This window comes from Eulemur rufifrons, chromosome 5 (genome assembly GCF_041146395.1).
Source record: "Eulemur rufifrons isolate Redbay chromosome 5, OSU_ERuf_1, whole genome shotgun sequence".
Lineage (NCBI taxonomy): Eukaryota > Metazoa > Chordata > Mammalia > Primates > Lemuridae > Eulemur > Eulemur rufifrons.
Genome location: NC_090987.1, coordinates 3423806 through 3442814, shown reverse-complemented (window position 1 = coordinate 3442814; position 19009 = coordinate 3423806). Strand labels below are relative to the sequence as shown.

Below are 19009 nucleotides of genomic sequence, written 5' to 3'. Positions count from 1 at the left end.
CCCCAGCAGGGAGGCGTTCCTTGAAGATGTGTGGTGGAAGAGATGCCACCATTCCTGCTGTCTATCCCACCTGAACTCAAACCACCCCCCAAAAGGCCAGACTGACTTTTCCTACTCTGTGATTCACCATCAACAGAGTACATGTCAGAAGAGGAAAGAAAAGCCCAAAGTCCTTGAGGTTACCGTACCTTGCTTGAAAAAGTGTCTCAATTAAAGATTGAGGCCGGGCGCGGTGGCTCACGCCTGTAATCCTAGCACTCTGGGAGGCCGAGGTGGGCGGATCGTTTGAGCTCAGAAGTTCGAGACCAGCCTGAGCAAGAGCGAGACCCCATCTCTACTAAAAATAGAAAGAAATTATATGGACAGCTAAAAATATATATAGAAAAAATTAGCCGGGCATGGTGGTGCATGCCTGTAGTCCCAGCTACTTGGGAGGCTGAGACAGGAGGATCGCTTGAGCTCAGGAGTTTGAGGTTGCTGTGAGCTAGGCTAACGCCACGGCACTCACTCTAGCCTGGGCAACAGAGTGAGACTCTGTCTCAAAAAAAAAAAAAAAAAAAGATTGACAGACTCCAGCATTTTCAATGTACCACGTTTGAGAGAGGTTTTCACACCCTGGGGCAATGCACAAAATTCAGGATGGATGAGGAATAGGCCTCTGGCATGGACAGGGTATCACCCTAAAATTCCTACGTGGAAACCTTACCCCTTAATGTGAGGGTAGGAGGTGGGGTCTTTGGGAGGTAATTAGATGATGTCAGGAGGGTGGAGCCCTTATGAACAAAATGAGTGTCCTTTTAAGAGTCCTGAGAGCGCTTGTTTCCTTTCTGCACCACGTGAAGACGTGAGGAGAGGACTCTCACCAGACCCCAAATCTGCTGGCACCTTATCTTGGACTTTTAGCCTCCAGCACTGTGAGAAGTAAGTGTTTAAGCTGTCCAGTCTATGGTATCCTGTCATAGCAGCTGAGCTAAGGTGGCTTCTTTCCCGAAAAGTAGGGGAGGAGGAACTGAGTTTAGAGGGGAGTAAAGGAAGAAGAGCCAATCAGAGAAATCTCAGGAAAGAACATGCTACGGCTTGTGTCCCCCAAAAAGATGTGTTGAAGTCCTAATCCCAGCACCTCAGAACATGACTTTGTTTGGAAACCGGGTCATGAAGATGTAATTAGTTAAGACGAGGCCAGACTGGAGGAGGGTGGACCCCTAATCCACTATGACTGGTGTCCTCATGAGATGACAGAGACGACAGGCAGAGCCCGCGGCGAAGCAGCTACAGGCCAAGTGCTGTAGGGCTGGACGGCTGGCCGCAGCCGGAAGAGGCAGCAAAGGATTCTGCCGAGTCCTGGAGGCAGCACGGCCTTGCCGAAACCTTAAGTTTTGGACGTCCGGCCTCCAAACTGTGAGAACAAATTTCTGTGGTTTTAAGCCACCGCTTGTGGTACTTTGTTACCGCAGCCCTAGGAAAGATACAAACCCACACGGAAGCTGAGGATCTGAAATCCTTTCCCTTGACTCCCAAACTGTGTCTACACACTTCTAGGAAAGGTTACCCTTCGTGAGAGAATCAGCTTCCAGAACTTCCACTCGATGTTGCCTAAACACTTCCTAACGCTATTGCAGCTAGAGCAGTGATCACGGGCTCGCGCACAGGGAGTGAGCAGGGACCGGGACCGGGGACTGGGTCCCAAGAGCCTCCAGCGACTCCCTGCACTCCAAGAGCCAGTAGAAAAGAGGAATGACAGCTTCATGAAATCCTGCACCACTCTTAATGGAAAACTGTAAAAAGTGTCAAATATCTTACTTGAGATTCTGGCTGCACAAATGTAATGTTAAAAATATCATATAAACTATTTCTTTCTCCTTTATCCCATATGTTGTTCCACAACACATGAATAAAACAGAGAGCCAGGGCGGCCAACTGCTGAGTCGGTAATGGAAATGTCACAGTTCAACTGTTATGGTTCTTAACAGACATTGGCCAACTTCTTAATGAGTTACAAATTAATCACTTCAATACTGTCTAGGATAGGATACACCCAGTTCAATTCACTTCACAGCCAATTTACGAGCAAAGTTTTAAAAGTATTAAAATTTGAAGCTTTATAGGTAAAAATAACCTAGAAAATTGAAATATTTACACAGGTTCCTTAACAAGTGTTGCAATTTATTTTGAAATACAAATTAGCTCAACTTTCAGTGACAAAAATGGGCAAAGGGTGACACATGCCATTGATTATAAAAATCTGTACTCTGTTAGCATAAAATTCCTTTCCAATGTGTTATTTCTGAAGAACTCCCTGCTCATGGGTCAGCTCACATGGCAGTGGAAACAGTCACACTAATGACAGTTACTCACGGTCTAACACATTCACCCGTCAAGTTGCAACATTGAAAAGGAACAAAGCACAAATAAGGACAATGCAGAGGGCAGAGAGCAGCAGGTGGGAAAAAAGATGACTGCGTCAGTTCCAGTGAGGAAATGGACAGAGTCCCTGGCGGGTCACCACTAGCAGCTAAATTTCTTCAAAAATCACATTCCAAATGTCCCCCAATCTCCTTCAAATCTGTTTTTACAAATTAGGGAATCAGCATTTCCTTAGAAGAGTACATGAACAATTTTCCCCTCTGAGGAATTTCTAAATTCTTCAGAAGCCATAAACTGAGCGCCTCTTTGGCATAAGAAAATGGGCAGCTGTGATATCCGCTCACAGTTCATGGGTTTTTGTTTATGTTGCTGGTGTTTTTCAGTCAGAGAAGATATGAAGTCTCGTAGATCTTGTAGGCTACTTTCTCTTTTTGTCATCTACTTCAAGTAGAATAACTATTAGAAACCCTTAAGCTATAATTCCTGGGCCTTTCTTGATCTCCCTGAAAAAAGCAGCCACTCACTTAGACCAGCAGCAGCACCAGGAGACTTTCCAGGCGGTTCCTTCAGCTCAAGTCACACAGTCTCCTTGGATCTGAATGAATAACACATTGAATAATTCTTCTAAATAACCAGAGATTCTAAACATTAAAGACAATTACATACCAAATATATAGGCAAACATGGTGGCCTATTTTAGAATCCAGATATATTTTTCAAAGATCATGCCTATAAGTAAATTACATAGCGGAGAAACATCAAAATAAAGTTGATGAATAGAAAGGCACACTTGAGAAGTTCAAGTGGAAAGAATAGGACAGTTCTTTTTGTTTTGTTTCTAATGCAGGAGGAAAGGTTAACAGACATATTAAAATTATTTTTTCAGGTGAAGGTTTCTGTCAGTTGAAGTAGTTAACATTGGCTTTTCTTCTTGTACAAGGCAATCCTTTCTCGTGTTGGCGTCTCAGAAGGTACTCAGTCTTCCGCCACGTACAAGCGATACATCAGGGCCACGGCCAGTGCTGAGATGGCAGGGATCACCCAGTTGGTCCACCAACTACAAAGACAGAACGAGCAATGACGCTTGCATGATGTTCACTGCAGGCAACTCAAAATCTTTGCTCCTCCTAACAGAAAACTACCGTGGCCTGTTTTTCTTTTTTTGTTTGTTTGTTTTGTTTTTTTGGGGGGGGTTTGTTTTGTTTTTTACTTCTGTAACCAATTTGGGTGAAAAGACAATTCAAATTTGCTAAAAGTGATGTGAGTGCATGCCCTAGAATACTGGCGATCGCTAAACCCTGCCAGCCTTGTGAGAAAACTAATGCCTCACTTTGTTCCACCTCGACCTATTTCTATAGACTTTACACAAAGAGCTGTTATCAGTTTTCCAAGAGACACTACTGATTTACCTCAATAACATAAACTCTGAGTTACGAAATGTGAGTTAACAAAAGTTAATATTCCTTACATGTTTTATTCTAGTTACATATATTAATTAAGAATTTTAAATGGCACTCAATTGAGAATCAGAAGACCAAAGTTCTCATTTTGGGTGAGTCACCAGCAAGCTCTACAGCCAAGGGCAAATCACTTCCCCTGAGTGGTAAATATGATTACTAAGGTTGCTACTGATACCATATCCCTGATACCCCAAACTTAGGTTTTGAAAATCTCATCTTCACAATCCATGCTTAGTGGATTTAAAGTGTTAAGAAACAGTACATCCAAACTACTTATTTCTGTGGTCTATAGGTCTAAATTCACAAAAATGCCTAATTTACATGTTTGTTCAGTCCTGATATACAGAAGTTTGATCTACTATAAATTACAGATTATGGATCTGCAGGGAGAGTGTTGAGAAAAGCTTCAATTTATATTTTAACATTTAAATTAAATTTGAATCTTCAATTTAGATTTCAATTTCTTAGGAAACAGAAATTAATGTATAGGCTTTTCAAATCTAAGTAGTCTATGTATACTTATATTTTCCATCATAAACTTTCTGTTCTTTAGTACACTTCATACATCAATCCATTTAAAGATAAAGCCCAGTATAAAGATTTAAATTGCAAATGGATTACAAGTGTAATTTTCATCTCAGCGGGATTTGGTGGGGTTTTTCAATTTCCCTCTAGAAAGAAACCTGCATGTCAGTGAAGAGTAAGGTGAAGTAACGCCCACGGGCAGAGACTGTTCCAGAGCAGCACCAGACTGGGGCAGTTAAATCTGACAGAATGAAATACAAATGTGTGGTTTTGAGCTTGAGTCCAAAAAAAAAAGGGGGGGGGGCCTATTAAGTCAATATGGTAGAACTGCCAAAAATATTAATGTGAGCTTAGACTATGATAAAGAAATCTAGCCCCCAGAATGAGTGAGTCATGTGACACTTGGATTAATAGGTTCAACATTGGGAACAACTCATAAAAATGACAAAGGAAAACTGAGCCATGCTCAGGGAAATGTGATCACTACAGTTTAAGAAACAGACATGCGTCAGGTGAGGAAGGAAACGTCGGTCGGGAGATGAACCCAGGGAGCGGAGCAGCCACGGGACTGGCTATCTGAGGCCAACCCGGGGAAAGGCGATGCCAACGGTGCTGCATGTTCCCTGGGGTGGACGCAGCCAGAGGGTGAGGTCCAGGGTGGCTGTGGAGAGTGGTCCCAGCTGGAGCTGCCTGATGTTTGGGACCAACGCCCCCAACAGTCTGGTCTGCAGTGGAAGCCTGCAGGGAGGGAACACGGGGACCCAGGCAGAGGGCGGCCACGCAGGGAAGCCCCTGGTCCAACTCTGACTTAAGAGCCCTGCAACCCAATACGACTTTAAAACTCCACATACCTGGAATTAGAATCAACAGTAGTAATAAGAGTTTCCTGAAACATAAGAGGAAAAGTTAGAGGGAATGTCCAAACATTTATTCTGTTGACTAAAAACCTGTTTTAAAATAAGATCATGGTATTTTATTCAATGCGTTCTTCAACAAATGTTGAAAGGAAAAATTACATCATAAACATCTTTTCACTAAGATGCTTAATTCTGCCATTTTTTTCAGAATAAAAAATATAAGCAAAATCTATATTTAAAGACATAACCTTGATCACTTGAAAATTTTTAAAATAGGCTACATAAAATATACCGCACACAACAGGTATCTAAATACCTCAACACAGAAACTGAAAACAGATATTCATGTACACATACATACAACTCCCTGCCATTTTTAGGAAGAGTTTAATTCTTCAAAAGTACAAATAAATGTTCAATAAAAACATAAGTTATTTCATTCAAATATTATAGATATAAACGTGTACCCTAATTACATTAAATACATGTCAACCAAAAAGAAAAAATAACTGTCTAACACTGGACCACCTTTCCCCTAGCCACTTCTACCTCTGTCCTGACAGGGACTGGCCTCACACTGACCACCCACCACCGGCCACTGTCACCCCAACAACAAACTTCCAAATAAGGAAGCCTTGTTTTTACCTTCCAGCACTTCTGAGAGCAGCTCTAAAGAAGTACCACTGAAGTGAGAAGTAGATACTTCCCTGAGGGCTGAAACATTAAGGCCCAGCGAAATACAAACTTTTCTGGGCTTAACGTGTTAAGAAGCATTCTTTCGATGTTTCACACCAGCAAAAGTATTAGTGCCTCAAACAAAAGCAGCTGTAAATAAGCAGCTTCATCAGAGAGCTCTATGTCTGCAGTTTCTCAAAGCACAAATAAAAAAGCATTAGCAAAACAATCAGCTGTCTGCAGTGAAGCCAAGCTACACTCTGCAAAGCACATTAAAGAAACTCCCATGAAAAGGCAGAAACCTCTTAGGGGAGAGCAGGCAAAGCACTTGTGAGACCCACCAACCTTGAAATATCTCCTTAAGATTCCTGACACAGTAGGGAAAAAAAATAAATCATTTACAAAGAAAATGTCACAATATCTATTTAAGCAATTCTAAATCTTAGCAACTATAACAACTACAGCAAGATTATTTTCCAAATTTTGTACACGTGAGTAAAGTTAAAAACTGCTAGAAATAATCAAAATACGCAAAAATGTTATTTAGCTACTAAAAGACAATCAGTTCGGACACAAAAGAATTCACTGAAGGTAAAATATTATTGTCACACTAGAAAGTTAAGCTTGAAACAGTACATGGAAGGCAAACGCGAACATTCATGACATTGTTAAACTGGGCACGAGCGGGCATTCCACCAAACACGCCGACAGCCCTGGAAACTGGCCGCCCGTCCTCCTTCGCCTTCGTAGTTGCCACAAGCCAGTGCTAATGTTCAAAAGGCTGGTAGTGCACCACTACCAGCAGCAATGAACCTCTGAAGAGATGAACTTAAGAAAATCATGTAACTTTTTTGATTGTTTATCATCTTCTTGGCTCTATAACCAGGATAACTGACAGTTAAAGCAAGTGTGAATGACCACTTAGCACTGTGATGAAAAAGCAAACTGTCTTCAGTGGCCAGTGCTCTGAAGGGCCTCACGTGGGTTTAGGGATGTAACTATCAAACATGTCAGCAATGAATAGGGAGAAAAGACTATTGTTTTTATGACAGGCTCTGCCACTTGTTCACTCCCTGACCTTGAGGGTTCAACTTCTGGGAAAAGAAAAAAAAAAAAAAAAAAAAGGTTAACAAATCAATAAGTCATGTGTAATGACTTATAAAAGTCATGTAAAGTCCCGTGTAAGTTGTGAAAAGCTCCATATAAAAGCATGCAAAGCCCAAGAAGCTTTGCAAATCAAAGTCATCTCATTTGTAAGTTCATTTAACTTTGCGCATCCTTTAGTGGCAGGACTTCCTCCTTTAAAACACTGATGGTCGATGCCCATCATGTCAAGTCCAGAGCCTACAGACGCAGCGTAAGAGACTGAAACCAACAAGCCTGAGACAGTGTTAGACTTAATATTGGAGTGTGTGACCTTGAACAAGGAGCTTAACACGTCCAACCTTAGTTGTCTTCACTCATTGGCAGGTCTGTGGATCTCACAAAGATATAGTAAGAACCAAATAAATAATTTATATAACCATGCTTTGAAAACTATACCCAAGAAAGGGTATTGCTACTACTAATATCCTTCACGTAAGCAAATTTGATAGATACAGGTATGCTTAATTAATACGTTTAATTAAAAATGCCTAATTTCTATGTCTACAAATATCTTAATTTGGCAACTTAACACTATGCTTTCTTCTGGGCAGCTTCGAGCTAATAATTTTTGGTGCCTTTTATTACACAATTCAACTAGAGACTTTGAGCAGGCAACATTTCAAAACTTCAGACCACAGTGTACATTGTTCAGCCTGGAGATAGATGGATGGATACATGACACACAAAAGAAATATCCAAGGATACTCTTTTCTTCTGGTAAACTAAAAGTACAAGAAAGATAAATCCAGAAAAGCAGTCATGTATTTTCTTGCATTTCATGTGCTTATAGCCTCTCAAAAAACCCAGCAAGTTCCTGTCCCATATTCCTGCAGTTCTGCTCTAATTTAAGCAAAAAATTACATAATATAGAGATTTCTTTTTTTTTGTAAATAAAGTACTCAAGTTGTCTTGAGTAAATCTCTGAAGAGAGTAAAAAATATCTACTTTAAAAAGTTAGTGTGATTCTTAAAACTCCAGTAAGATCTTCTATAGCCAGCAAGCTGATCAAATATATATCAACTGCTAATGACATCATGATAAAAGCCAGGCTTAACGCACACAGAGCTCTCACTAGCATAATGTTATCAGGAAAGTTTTCTTTGATGTTGAAAGCTAAATTCCCAGAATTTAGCATGTAAAGTTGCTCTGTCCCCTAAATATTGAGTATCAAAGTGATCAGTGCTTTAAAATAGGAAAATAAGAACAAATAGCAACGGTCAATGAGTTCAACGGAACAGTATAGGTTATAATGCATGTGTTCTGAAAGCAGAGGAGGAGCCTGTCCTTCAAACACAAAGCAGCTATGGTGGGAGACACGTTTACCGCCTAAGACCTAATGGTGTTTCCTGCTTGCAGGCATTACAGCTAGAGACAAGGCTGGCCTTGCAGTGATCCAAGTTCATGTAAGAGCCTTATCAAATCTTTGTTTTACTGTAGCTGAATGACTTACACCAAGATTACCTTTCCCCTGACAGACTTTAGAGAAAAAAGAAAAACTCCATGTATCACAGAATTTCAGCTGTTCAAAAAGTAGCCTCAAAAAAGGTGCTAACGTCAAATAAACTGACAGCAAGGACCCCAAGCAATTGTTCAAGAGGCCATTCAAATTCTGAAATCCATTTTTTATCTTCCGGAAGTACTCATATCTCCAACATTGAACTTGAGTCTTTTTTTTTAACAGGGAAAGGAGAGAACATAAATGAAATTGCTTTGTACCAAACAGCATTACACAAGACTTTTATTGTACTATCCTGGATGCTGAGATAAACAGTCTTTATGCTCATATTATTGGATTAACTGCTTTGATTCTGGTGTAGATTAAAGACATCTTGGCAGTAACAGCCAGCAAAGTGAGTTCACGAAGGCTTGATACAAGCTCACTGCAGTCTTGCTGTTGTGCTCCCTCCAATAAAACCAAGAATATACAACAAAATGAAAAAAATTATACTTTATGCTAGTTCTTTTAAGAAAAACTTTCCCCTAGTGCTTTAATTGCAGGCCAGGAGCTACTATGCCTGCTTCTACTTTTGGGGAACTTCGGCTGTTCTCATCCATTCTTACTCTGGATTCATCTTTAAATGTAAGTGACATGGTCAGTTCAGAGGGAAGGGCTAGTGAACCAGAGTGTAAAACTGGTATCACCAGAATGATTTTCCTTTCCTCTGGAAAAATAAGTCAAAAGGGTCCATTTAATATTAAATTCATCCAGCAAATATTTATTGAACACCTACTATGCCCCAGAGATGAAGAGGACATAGGTAGTGTCCTCCAAGATTTAAGTAATAGGGCATCTACTCAACCAGATTTTAAGTTCCTAGAAAATATGGCTCATGTCAAATCTTTCAGGTAGAAGCAGTGTTATCTATAAAAAATAGCTCTTCGAAAGATATTAATTTAAAAAAAGTATTGAGAGTCTTACAAAAATAACACACAAGCTATCCTGACAAAACATACTAACTAGTCTACACAAATAAAAATTTTTGCCGAGCCAGCAGGTTATACATCCATCTTACCTAGAAAGACTTGTGCTGGCCTCAGCCAGCTAAGTAAAAGACCTCTGCCTTCAGTCTGACAGGTATTAAAGACAATGAAAATAACTCTATCCACCGAGACACATGAGATGGTCACACTTACCGAAGGCTTGCTTAACTTTGCTCTGTCATCCTGCAATAAAAAAAAATAAGGCACATTAAAGTACCATTTCTAAAGTGTTCACTTTGAGTTTTTAAAATTACAATTTAGTAATTAGCATTCTGGGTTCAGCATTCAGCTGTTAAACACAAAGTTTGATCAATCTGGCTTAACAGCAAAATTTGATGGCAGGTCAGTGCTGAGGTATTTTCCATCTGGAGTTTCAAAGGTTCGAATAGCATCCATGACAGTCCTCTTTGTAAGCTGATGTGTGTATATGTTTATTAGACTTGGACTACAATGTTTAATTCAGAGAACAGCTGCAGACCTACCTCTTCCCTCTGTGCTCTCAAATTCCCTTGGAGATGCGTACGCATCTTTTACTTGCATGATATCCTCACTGAATCCCTGCACTCTCCCCATGGTAGGGTCATAAACTTTAAACCTCAGAAGGCGCCAAAAATAAAGGGTGTCTTGATGCTTGCCACGGGGAAGCCCGGCAGGCAGGTGGAGCAGAAATGCTGTAGTCAGGGCCTAAACCCTGCCCCCACCCACCCCGCTGGGAAGAATGTGGCTGGCATGGGACATTTTTAAGGGGAGGGCTCTCTGATTACCATAAAACTACTTCACTTTTGTGAAATATGAAGATGAAAATGCATGGGCAAATAAACTTTCCAGATAGATGAAAGCTTACTCCCTGAAAGTACATACCTCCTATCGCCAAAAACAAAACAAACCTCCACCCCCAACAGAAGTTATTCTAAAGTGGATTTCCTACTTTCCGGCCCCCTACAAAGAGCCTGGTGTGACCCTTCCTCCACTCGCAGTCACCGCAAGCAGCATCAATGATACACAAGGAAACTTCTTATATGTTTTAAGTGTTTCTCAGTTTGCTCACTTGGGACGAGGCTATTTGCCTGCATTATTTTTCTCATGAGAAAAAAGGCAGTTTGTATTGGTACCCCGATCCCTCCCGGTAGCCTGCTCCTGCTGCCAGGAGCTGGGTGGGCAGGGAGGAGCAGGTGCTGGGGGGCTTAATGCACAGCCGGGAGGCACTTCCAGATGCTCAGGGGACTCAGAAACTTCTTTCCAAGTTTTCAGCTGTATTCCTGACAACTTAGGTTGACAGACTAGTAACGTTTAACATGGCCATTAAAAACTGTCACAGCAGGGCCTAAATTCACATCACACCCCTGTGTTTATATGAATGCTAAGTTAGGTCAGTTTTTTCCAAAAATCAGTCAATGGATTGGTATCAAGGCTGCATCCTCGAAGGTCTGGGGAAAAGTGAGCAGAACGAACACAATGTGCTAGTTTTAGATAAGGCAGAGCTGATTCATTTAACGTCGCTTAGTTTTCAAATTTTTTAAATCATTTTTTAGATTTAAAATATCCTCAGAAAGGAGAAGGGGGGTTTCCTAAGAAAAATATTTTGGTCAAAAAAGAAAAAGGGAAAGAAAACTATACTGGATTGACACTCCCACCTTTTAAAATTTGCTGCCCCACAGAATTTCTAAGACTGAGAATCGTTCCCCAGCACGTGGCCTTAGGTAGAGGGTTCCAACTCAAAGTGCCAGTAAAAAATACAGCCAGTGAAATGGAAAGAAATTTTTGGTCAATTTATTTATGACAAAAATGGTGTTCTAAAATAAGGAGGAGGTGTTTTTACTTTACTCCTTTTTAAATTTGCAAAGCATGCAAACCTACATGCTTGGGTAAGATAAGCCGATAGCCTTGAAGAGAAATAAGAACAAAGTACTCCCCAAAAGTACTTACTGGATGAAGCTCCCCGATGATGTATGTTTTGGACAATTCCCGAGCATCCGTAGAGTGCCCGACATCCTCAAAGTTTTCAGTAGCGTCACCTCCAGCTTGTTCCCTTAAGACTTCTTCCCCACCAGGATGCTGTTCAAAGGATAGAATAAAAGATAAATATTTTTTCAAGCAAATGAGTTAAAAGAAAATGTTCAGTTTATTTAATCAAACAGGCTACTCCATAAGTCACAGATGACAATGGGTGACTGTATCTTGTTCATAATGTGGATTGTTAATAAAACACCCCACTCCTTTATGCTCAATGTCCTTTGTGGACGTGCAGCGGCACCTTCGCCTGATGGCAGAGGGTGCTTCCCGTGACATGCACATGGCTCAGCGAGAGCACTAGGTGGCTATCTTCCATCCTCTGGTAATGTCCACTCTGCTCTTTCATAAAGCTCTCAAAGTCGCTCTCGTAATCTGTTCCCAATCTATTTTTTCTTGAATCTTACACCTGACACCACTTTTCACTTCTCCAGTCTACGTGGGACTCAAGAGTGGCCACTGCCTGAGGTGACAATTCATAGGCGGCGAGGTCGCCTGGCACTTCCCTCTGGAAAGCACTGTGCGCCTGCACTGGACTGGGAGCAGCGCCTGTCGGACAGACCGCCTGTCAGACAGACCCATCAGTCCCTGCCTTTGCAGAACGTGCTTTCTAGCAGGGGGAAAAAAAAAAGAACAACAGCAGGTGAGACTTGCTCAAGACGCCGCAGTCAGGATGCAGTACTGACCGGGAACCACGGAGCTCAATTCCACAGGGGAAGCGGGAGAGTCTCTTGTGTAAGAAAGCATTTCAGTGCTTTTAGCTGCTCTAATTACTAAAACAAGGGACGTCTGGATGCAGGGAGGGGGGATTTTTTTCCTTTAAGGTGATTGATGAGTGGGGCCCATCACTGGACACAGGGGATGATACAGAGATTCTCAGGCAAGAGAAATTCTCAGAAAAGGAAAAAGAACAGCTTGGTTAAAGCATCCTAAATACATACTTCTGTAGGGGGGACAAAACAAACTTCTTAAATGGAGTTTGAGTATTCTCTTAGATCAAATCAATCCTGACCACGAGCAAAGCACCTGTAAGCATCCAACCACTGAACGAAACCAGTCTTCCTTGCACAGCTGATTCTAGTCAGTTCTGCATTTCTCCCAATAATGGAAGATATAAAGGCACATAACGTTGCACAAAGGTCAGTGATTATTCTGTTTGGAAACCTGTTTCTCCTCTTTGTTTAAACATATCTAGTGTTAAAGAAATCTGCTACATATATGAATAATTTTTGAAAGAAAACTTGATTATCTTACACATTGTTTTATTAAATAAAAAGCAGATAATACATGGTGCTAGTGGTTGCCACTCACCAGGTGAACTTGGGGAAATAATGGTACTTATATAGTTTGTGAAGATTAAATGTGTTAATATATGTGTCTGGCACATAATATATGCTCAATAAATATTATCCAGCATTTTTATTAAACATTTTCCAATGTCACTAAGTATCTTTTCTCAATTTGACTGTTTAAATGGCTACATGTTACATTGTATAGGCATTCCCCAATTTATCTAAATGTTTTCTATTGGGGACAAGTAGTTTATTAGAAGGCCACTTTAAACAAGCATGAGATGCAGACTAGAGGTACAGGCAGGAGACCGGCTACCCAAAAGCCAGGCTGAAGCTTCTGCATTCATCTCCAAGGCTGTGGCAGTGAAAACATGGTTTTGTTCATTCTGGAACAGTCTGTTTATTGTTGGGCAATGAGGAGAAGCCACAGGTGGGAGATATAAAATGACACAACAAAGCACCCACAAATTATGTAAATTCACATACTGCTGTTCCTTATGTGCAGATGGCCTGACTCACGAGCTTCCTTAACTTTTGATACCTGTTAATGATATGCAAGTGCAGACAAACCTCGGGTCATTTTCCAATTACAGCTTATCTTCAAACGGCAATTTCAAATAAGGTTAAAAACATAGACTTGGCCCTTGATAAGGACTCGTAAAATTAGACAAGTTTTTAAATACAGAATTCTGATCTTTAAAGTGCTAAAATGGAGAAAGTAAACATTCTATTTCATAAAGCAGAAGGGCAAAAGGGCCACTCCTCACCTTAATTTCTGACCAAGAACGGAAACAACACAGATAAATGCATCAATCTATTTGCCTATCTCTGATTTATACCTTGCCTAAACCACTGTGAGGCAATTTTCTATGGAAAAAGGAAAAGAGCGACATACCTTCGATTATTACTGGTTTCATTGACAACTAATAAAAATTTTTAAAGTAGACAAAAAAAACCTAAGAAAAAATGGACAAACTAATTGACACTAAAATATTTTCACTCTTAAGTTTTGTTTTAACAATTAGTAAGAAAATCAAAGCCTAAAAATTAGTATTTCAGAACAAAATAACTCAAGTCTTGGTAAGACAGTAAAAGGTACAAGACTGGCTTTTTGTAATATCTAGTATTTTCCTTGAAATATATTCATGATGGAAAGAGACACCTTGCCACGTGACTCGAGTCTAAATCATGAAGTACTGAAACCCAGCAATTCATCTTGTCGCTCTTCTCACTCGTTAGCAAATACGTGCAGTTTTCATAGGCACAGGTCCCATTTGGAAAATGCTCTTCCTTGCCGTCAGCACTCTTAAGTGACAAAGAAAAACTGGGAATGCTGGTGTTTGTGCCATCGTGGTTATTCTCCAAGGTAGGCGGATGACAGCAATTTGTGTCCTATCTTTTAGGTAGGTTACAGACTTTGGGAGTGGTCCAAAGAAAAGGCAAGGCTTTGAAAAGGAAAGTGGTAGAAAAATAGGTGAATGAAATTATCTCATAATTTACTGAAAGATTTAAGGAAAAGAACAAAACGTATAATCACACATGGGCAAGATTACAGGTAACAAAAGAGGTTAAATTCTCCCAGAGTGTGAGCCAAACAGAAGCTCTGGTTCCACTTTGAACTTCACGGTGGAATCCTCCATGATGCCTGGCTCGCCACAGCCCCACCCAGCCCACCACACACACGGTGGCAGAGACCAGCTGTGGGGCCCAAAGACAGGGAGAAAGGTGGAGAGAGGACATGGGTGGGGCGGTGGGGGACAAATTGTGGTTATGGAAACACAAAGCTATTTCCACCAGAGCAGCCCCTCTAACATAAAGTCTTCCATTTTTCCAGAGGAAGATATCAATTTCCACTATTATGTACTAAAGTTAATTCACTCAACAAATACACCCCGAGTGTCTCCACGTGCCAGATACCAAATTGTGCCGGACGCACTAGTGACCAAAGATGCCCCAGGTCCTGCCCTCAGGGAGTTCACAGACTAACACGGATCGAATATGAATAACCCATGACTACACAACTGCAAGTGAAAGTAAATGTTCTGAAAGAGCACAGTACTGTGAATGTCGAATGTCACCCATCTCAGTCAGGAGGGACCCTGGTGCTGGAGTTAATGACGGACCAGAGGAAGGAGAAAGGGCCAGGTGGGGGTTGGGGGGTGGTGGTGGGAGGCCACGCAGTGCTTCTGGCCTCTGCAAGGATTTTCATCTCTGTCCTGTGAGCAATCAGAAGCCATTGCAAGGATGTAATCAGGGAAGGTGACAAAATTTGATCTTAAAACATAACCCAATCTTTAGAATGATTTTCAAGTATGCCACGCAGTATTATTAACTACAGTCACCATGCCGTACAAAGCATCTCCAGAGCAAGACTTAAGCACAAATCAAACTGAGTTGGCAGAAAAGGCTCTTCCCACGCCCACCCCAGAGACAGAGTCTCACTCTGTTGCCATGCCTGGCACCACCATGCCTGGCTAATTTTTTAAATTTTTTGTAGATCTCACTATGTTGCCCAGTCTGTTCTCAAGCCATCCTCCTGCCTCGGCCTCCCAAAGTTCTGGGATTACAAGCACGAGCCACTGAACTGGTCAGAAAAAGCTTTTGTCAACTGACTCACCCACGGAGAGGCCAACATTAATGTTGACGATGGCCAAGGACCAAATGACTTTCCTGTAATTAGGTAGCAAGTTTTAGCATCAAGCCAGACCTGTTTTACCATTTTGTCAACCCTAAGGCATGAAGAGGTAAAGTGAAAAAGTTCTTACCTGTATAATGGCAATGCAATGAAGGCTTGCATAATACAGAGTAGTTCATTTTATTAATTTAATAAAAATTAAGTTATATGGCCTTAGTCCTTGTTTTACAATCACTACAAGTCTGAAGTAGTGTCTTAACCTTTTCAGTTATAATTTCTATACTAATGTGAGAACTACAATTGTAACTGTCCTTGTAAATTTGAGGATTTATTAAAGTCAAGGGTTCACCAAATACATACATATGAAAATGAGGGGAATACACATAAGGCCGAAAATGAAGCGTTAAATGGTTTCAATAAATTCAAGGAAACGACAGGTCCCGTCGGTCGGGAGGATGGGCAACAGAAGAACCCGCACGTGCTGAATGACTGACAGTGAAGGTGAGACAGCTCTGAGCCCAGGGCTGGTCGTCCCAACTCATGGCACCCACTGGGCCATACGGTACTCAATGATCTAAAAGGTAGAGCCCTGGCTTCCCAAGAAACAAAAGAGCTTGAAAAGGAAGAAAATACTGTTTTACAAACTTGATAAATTATTGTTCACTGGGCACCAAATATCCATAATGAATTAAGCACTGCTTACAGTCCCTTGGACAACACTAAAAGAAACAAGCTCAGATTCTCATTTCATCTTTAATTAATAGCACCAAGCCAGCATTTTCAGGCATACACTGTTGAGTTACCTGCTGTGAAAAATCAGCACTCTTAAAACTGATGACCAACATGTCGCCCTTCACCTACAAAGCTGGTCTAGCCAAGACCCCACCACCCACTCACCTCTTTCCAAATATACCCTAGTGGTAAGAATTTGCTTTAATCTGAAAAACACTCAGTGCAGGTAGAATTCACCTGCTCCTGCTTCCCTCAGGAGAGAGGCCAAGGTTCCCAGGGTCAGACCTGCACTCACAGCCACCCTCAGAGACCATGTGATAGGCTTCATCTGGACCCAGGTTATAAGAACCTCCCTGGGAAGACATGTGGTCTATTTAGCAGCATGCAGCTTGACAGTTTATACTCTGGTCATTAGAAAAAGAACTTTATTCTAAACCTATGGGTGATGCTGGCATGCCCCACAGATGGCACACCCAGGACCGTTCGCGTGGCAAAGCCAGTCCCTGGAAGGCCTTGCTCACCTGCACCTCAATCTCTAGCTCCCAGGTACTCTCTACTTCAGTAGTTACAAGGAGCAAGAGGGACAGAGCATACAACATGCAACTTCTTTCAAATGAAAAACAGGGAGGCCATTTCCCATACACAGGAAAAAAATGAGTATCAGAGTACAAATAGCAGAAGGTGCCTTATAAGGGCACGATGCTTTTATCACATGTGAGCTATAGAATAAGTATAACAAAGACATGATCTTGGGATGACTGCATGTCAAGAAGAATTATACAATATACATAATGAGTGATGCCTCAAATCCTTTTTAGAATGAGGTCAAAGAGAAATGCTAAATAAAGGAATAAATGATTAGAGATTCCACAGTACACAGGATTTTTGAAACTGCAAAAAAATCCGTTTTCAACAGTGCACACTGAAAATGGATCTATAAAAATTGGCAAGATAAAATACATTGAGATGCTTCTTGATACAGAGGATTTCAATTAAGTAATTCTTAACATGAAGGCAAATTCCTTAAGGAGAAAGAAAACATTGCTAGTAAAGTTGAAGTCACTCAACTCAAATATGCAGTCTGCAACTATTACTTATTCAGAACTGATTACTGGGTGAAAACAATCTGCAGGCCCATTCTTCATTCCTGCTATAACCAATTTACAACTCCTTCGATAATCTACCCAGAAAATAAACATGAGTATAAATATTTTGGAATTATCTTTGCCAGCTATATTCCTCTTTAACACAAATAATATGTGACAATGAGACTGCCATAGGCTTGATACAGAATAATATTTTTGTTTAGTGTTATCCTTAACCCCAGAATTCTTACGTTTTAGTGGCTATGGAAAAGCAAGTTATAAAAATCTCAAAGGTTAGATGGTCTTTCTATGAGACAGGGAAGCCTCACACTCTTGCGAGACCAGGGAGGGCTTCTCTCCAGTTCACAGGTGCAGCCACCACCTCCCTCACCCGCTCTCATCCCTCTTACGGACTGCTGCTGGAACACTCATCCTCAAATACTGCTGACCATTTCTTGTGCCCCACTCAAAAACCCACAATGGCGAATTTCTGCAGCCAAATCAAATGCCTCTTGGATTTCTCAACAGAGGGGGAGGCCCAGGGAGCGCCCTCAGGTGCACGACCAGATCAGGTGGGGGGGAAGACTGCTCACTAACTACTCCAACATCGCTTTCTCTCTAACACTTAAACTTTCAGCGGGGACCGGCCAGTAAATGAAGATACTAGAGGTATTTATCAGCCTCCTTTGCAGCTGGGTTATCCCATGTGCCTAAACTCTGGCTAATAGAATGTAAGAACCTTCCAGATTCTTCCCTTTAGTGTGGTGTGCCCCTGCTGCCCTTTCTTCATCCCTCCTTCATCCGCTGCCTGGAATAGGGATGTGCCCCTCAGCACAAGGACGAGGGCCACCCCCAGGGCTGGCCGAGAAGTAAGACGGGGCACAGCTATCATGTGTCCCGGCAGCAAACAGGATTAGTAGCCAGTTATTTGGGGTTCTTCTGAGCCTAATCCTCACTACTGCATCTATCATTTAGTCAAGAAATATGACCTGTAGGCACTGTACTAAAATGCATGAACCATAAAAAAAAAAAAAAATGAATAAACATAGTGCCAAGCCTCAAGAAACTTAAAACCAAGTCAGGGCAACTGTCTTGACAAATGTCAAACAATTAGAGAAATATTAAGGGGCCATCTGTATTGCTGACTCGACAGAGCATGAGTCTGGAAAAGTAGAGGCTGTAAGGAACACTCTAGGCCCGCACAGAGTAGCAGGATGTGGGCCGTGGAGCAGGCCCGTGAAGATGCACAAGCTGAAGAGACGGGCATGACGGATGCGCTGGATGCGCCCTGCGCCACAGCACCCCCTGACCCGCCGCGCCACCAGCCTTCATCATAAACAGCTCCTCTGCCCAAGTCTGACTGTCCCCCACCCCAGCCTGAACCCAGCATCAACAGCACGTAACTGAGCTGGAGATCTCCACGCAAAACGATAGGCTGAAGGTCAGAATCCCAAATGTTTAAGAGTTTAAAAGGACCTTCAGGGACCCAACATCCCAAATTTACAGATGGAGAAATCGGACCAAGAGAAATGAAGGCCAGTACTACCCTGCCAGCTCACAAAGGAGGCAGGAACAGAGCCAGGTTTACACAAAATTTTTATATTTCTGGACAAAGTGACTTAAAATATACAAAAGATGTCTTAAAAAATAAACCTTCCTCATAAATTTCCCTTTTGAGAATTTTGGGGAAAAAAATCTCTCATCTCTTCTAAACTTCAAGAAAATCTGTCACTTGCCCTGCCTTCCT

At 41.5% G+C, this 19009-nt stretch overlaps 1 protein-coding gene across 3 annotated transcripts in view; it reads right to left on the bottom strand.

Annotated features, from left to right (window-relative positions):
* Positions 1-2884: 2884 nt before the first annotated feature.
* Positions 2885-19009, bottom strand: part of CYB5A (cytochrome b5 type A) — a 29284-nt gene continuing 13159 nt past the window's right edge. The window contains exons 2-5 of one of the 3 annotated variants that reach the window (XM_069468350.1): positions 11435-11563; positions 9666-9691; positions 5201-5263; positions 2885-3421 (exon numbers count right to left, since the gene is read on the bottom strand). In XM_069468350.1, the coding sequence (XP_069324451.1) occupies positions 3340-3421; positions 5201-5263; positions 9666-9691; positions 11435-11563 (300 nt within the window). In that variant the 3' untranslated portion in view covers positions 2885-3339. Of the gene's footprint in view, positions 3422-5200; positions 5264-9661; positions 9692-11434; positions 11564-19009 lie in introns of all 3 variants that reach the window. The other 2 variants (XM_069468351.1, XM_069468352.1) reach the window with 2 other exon arrangements.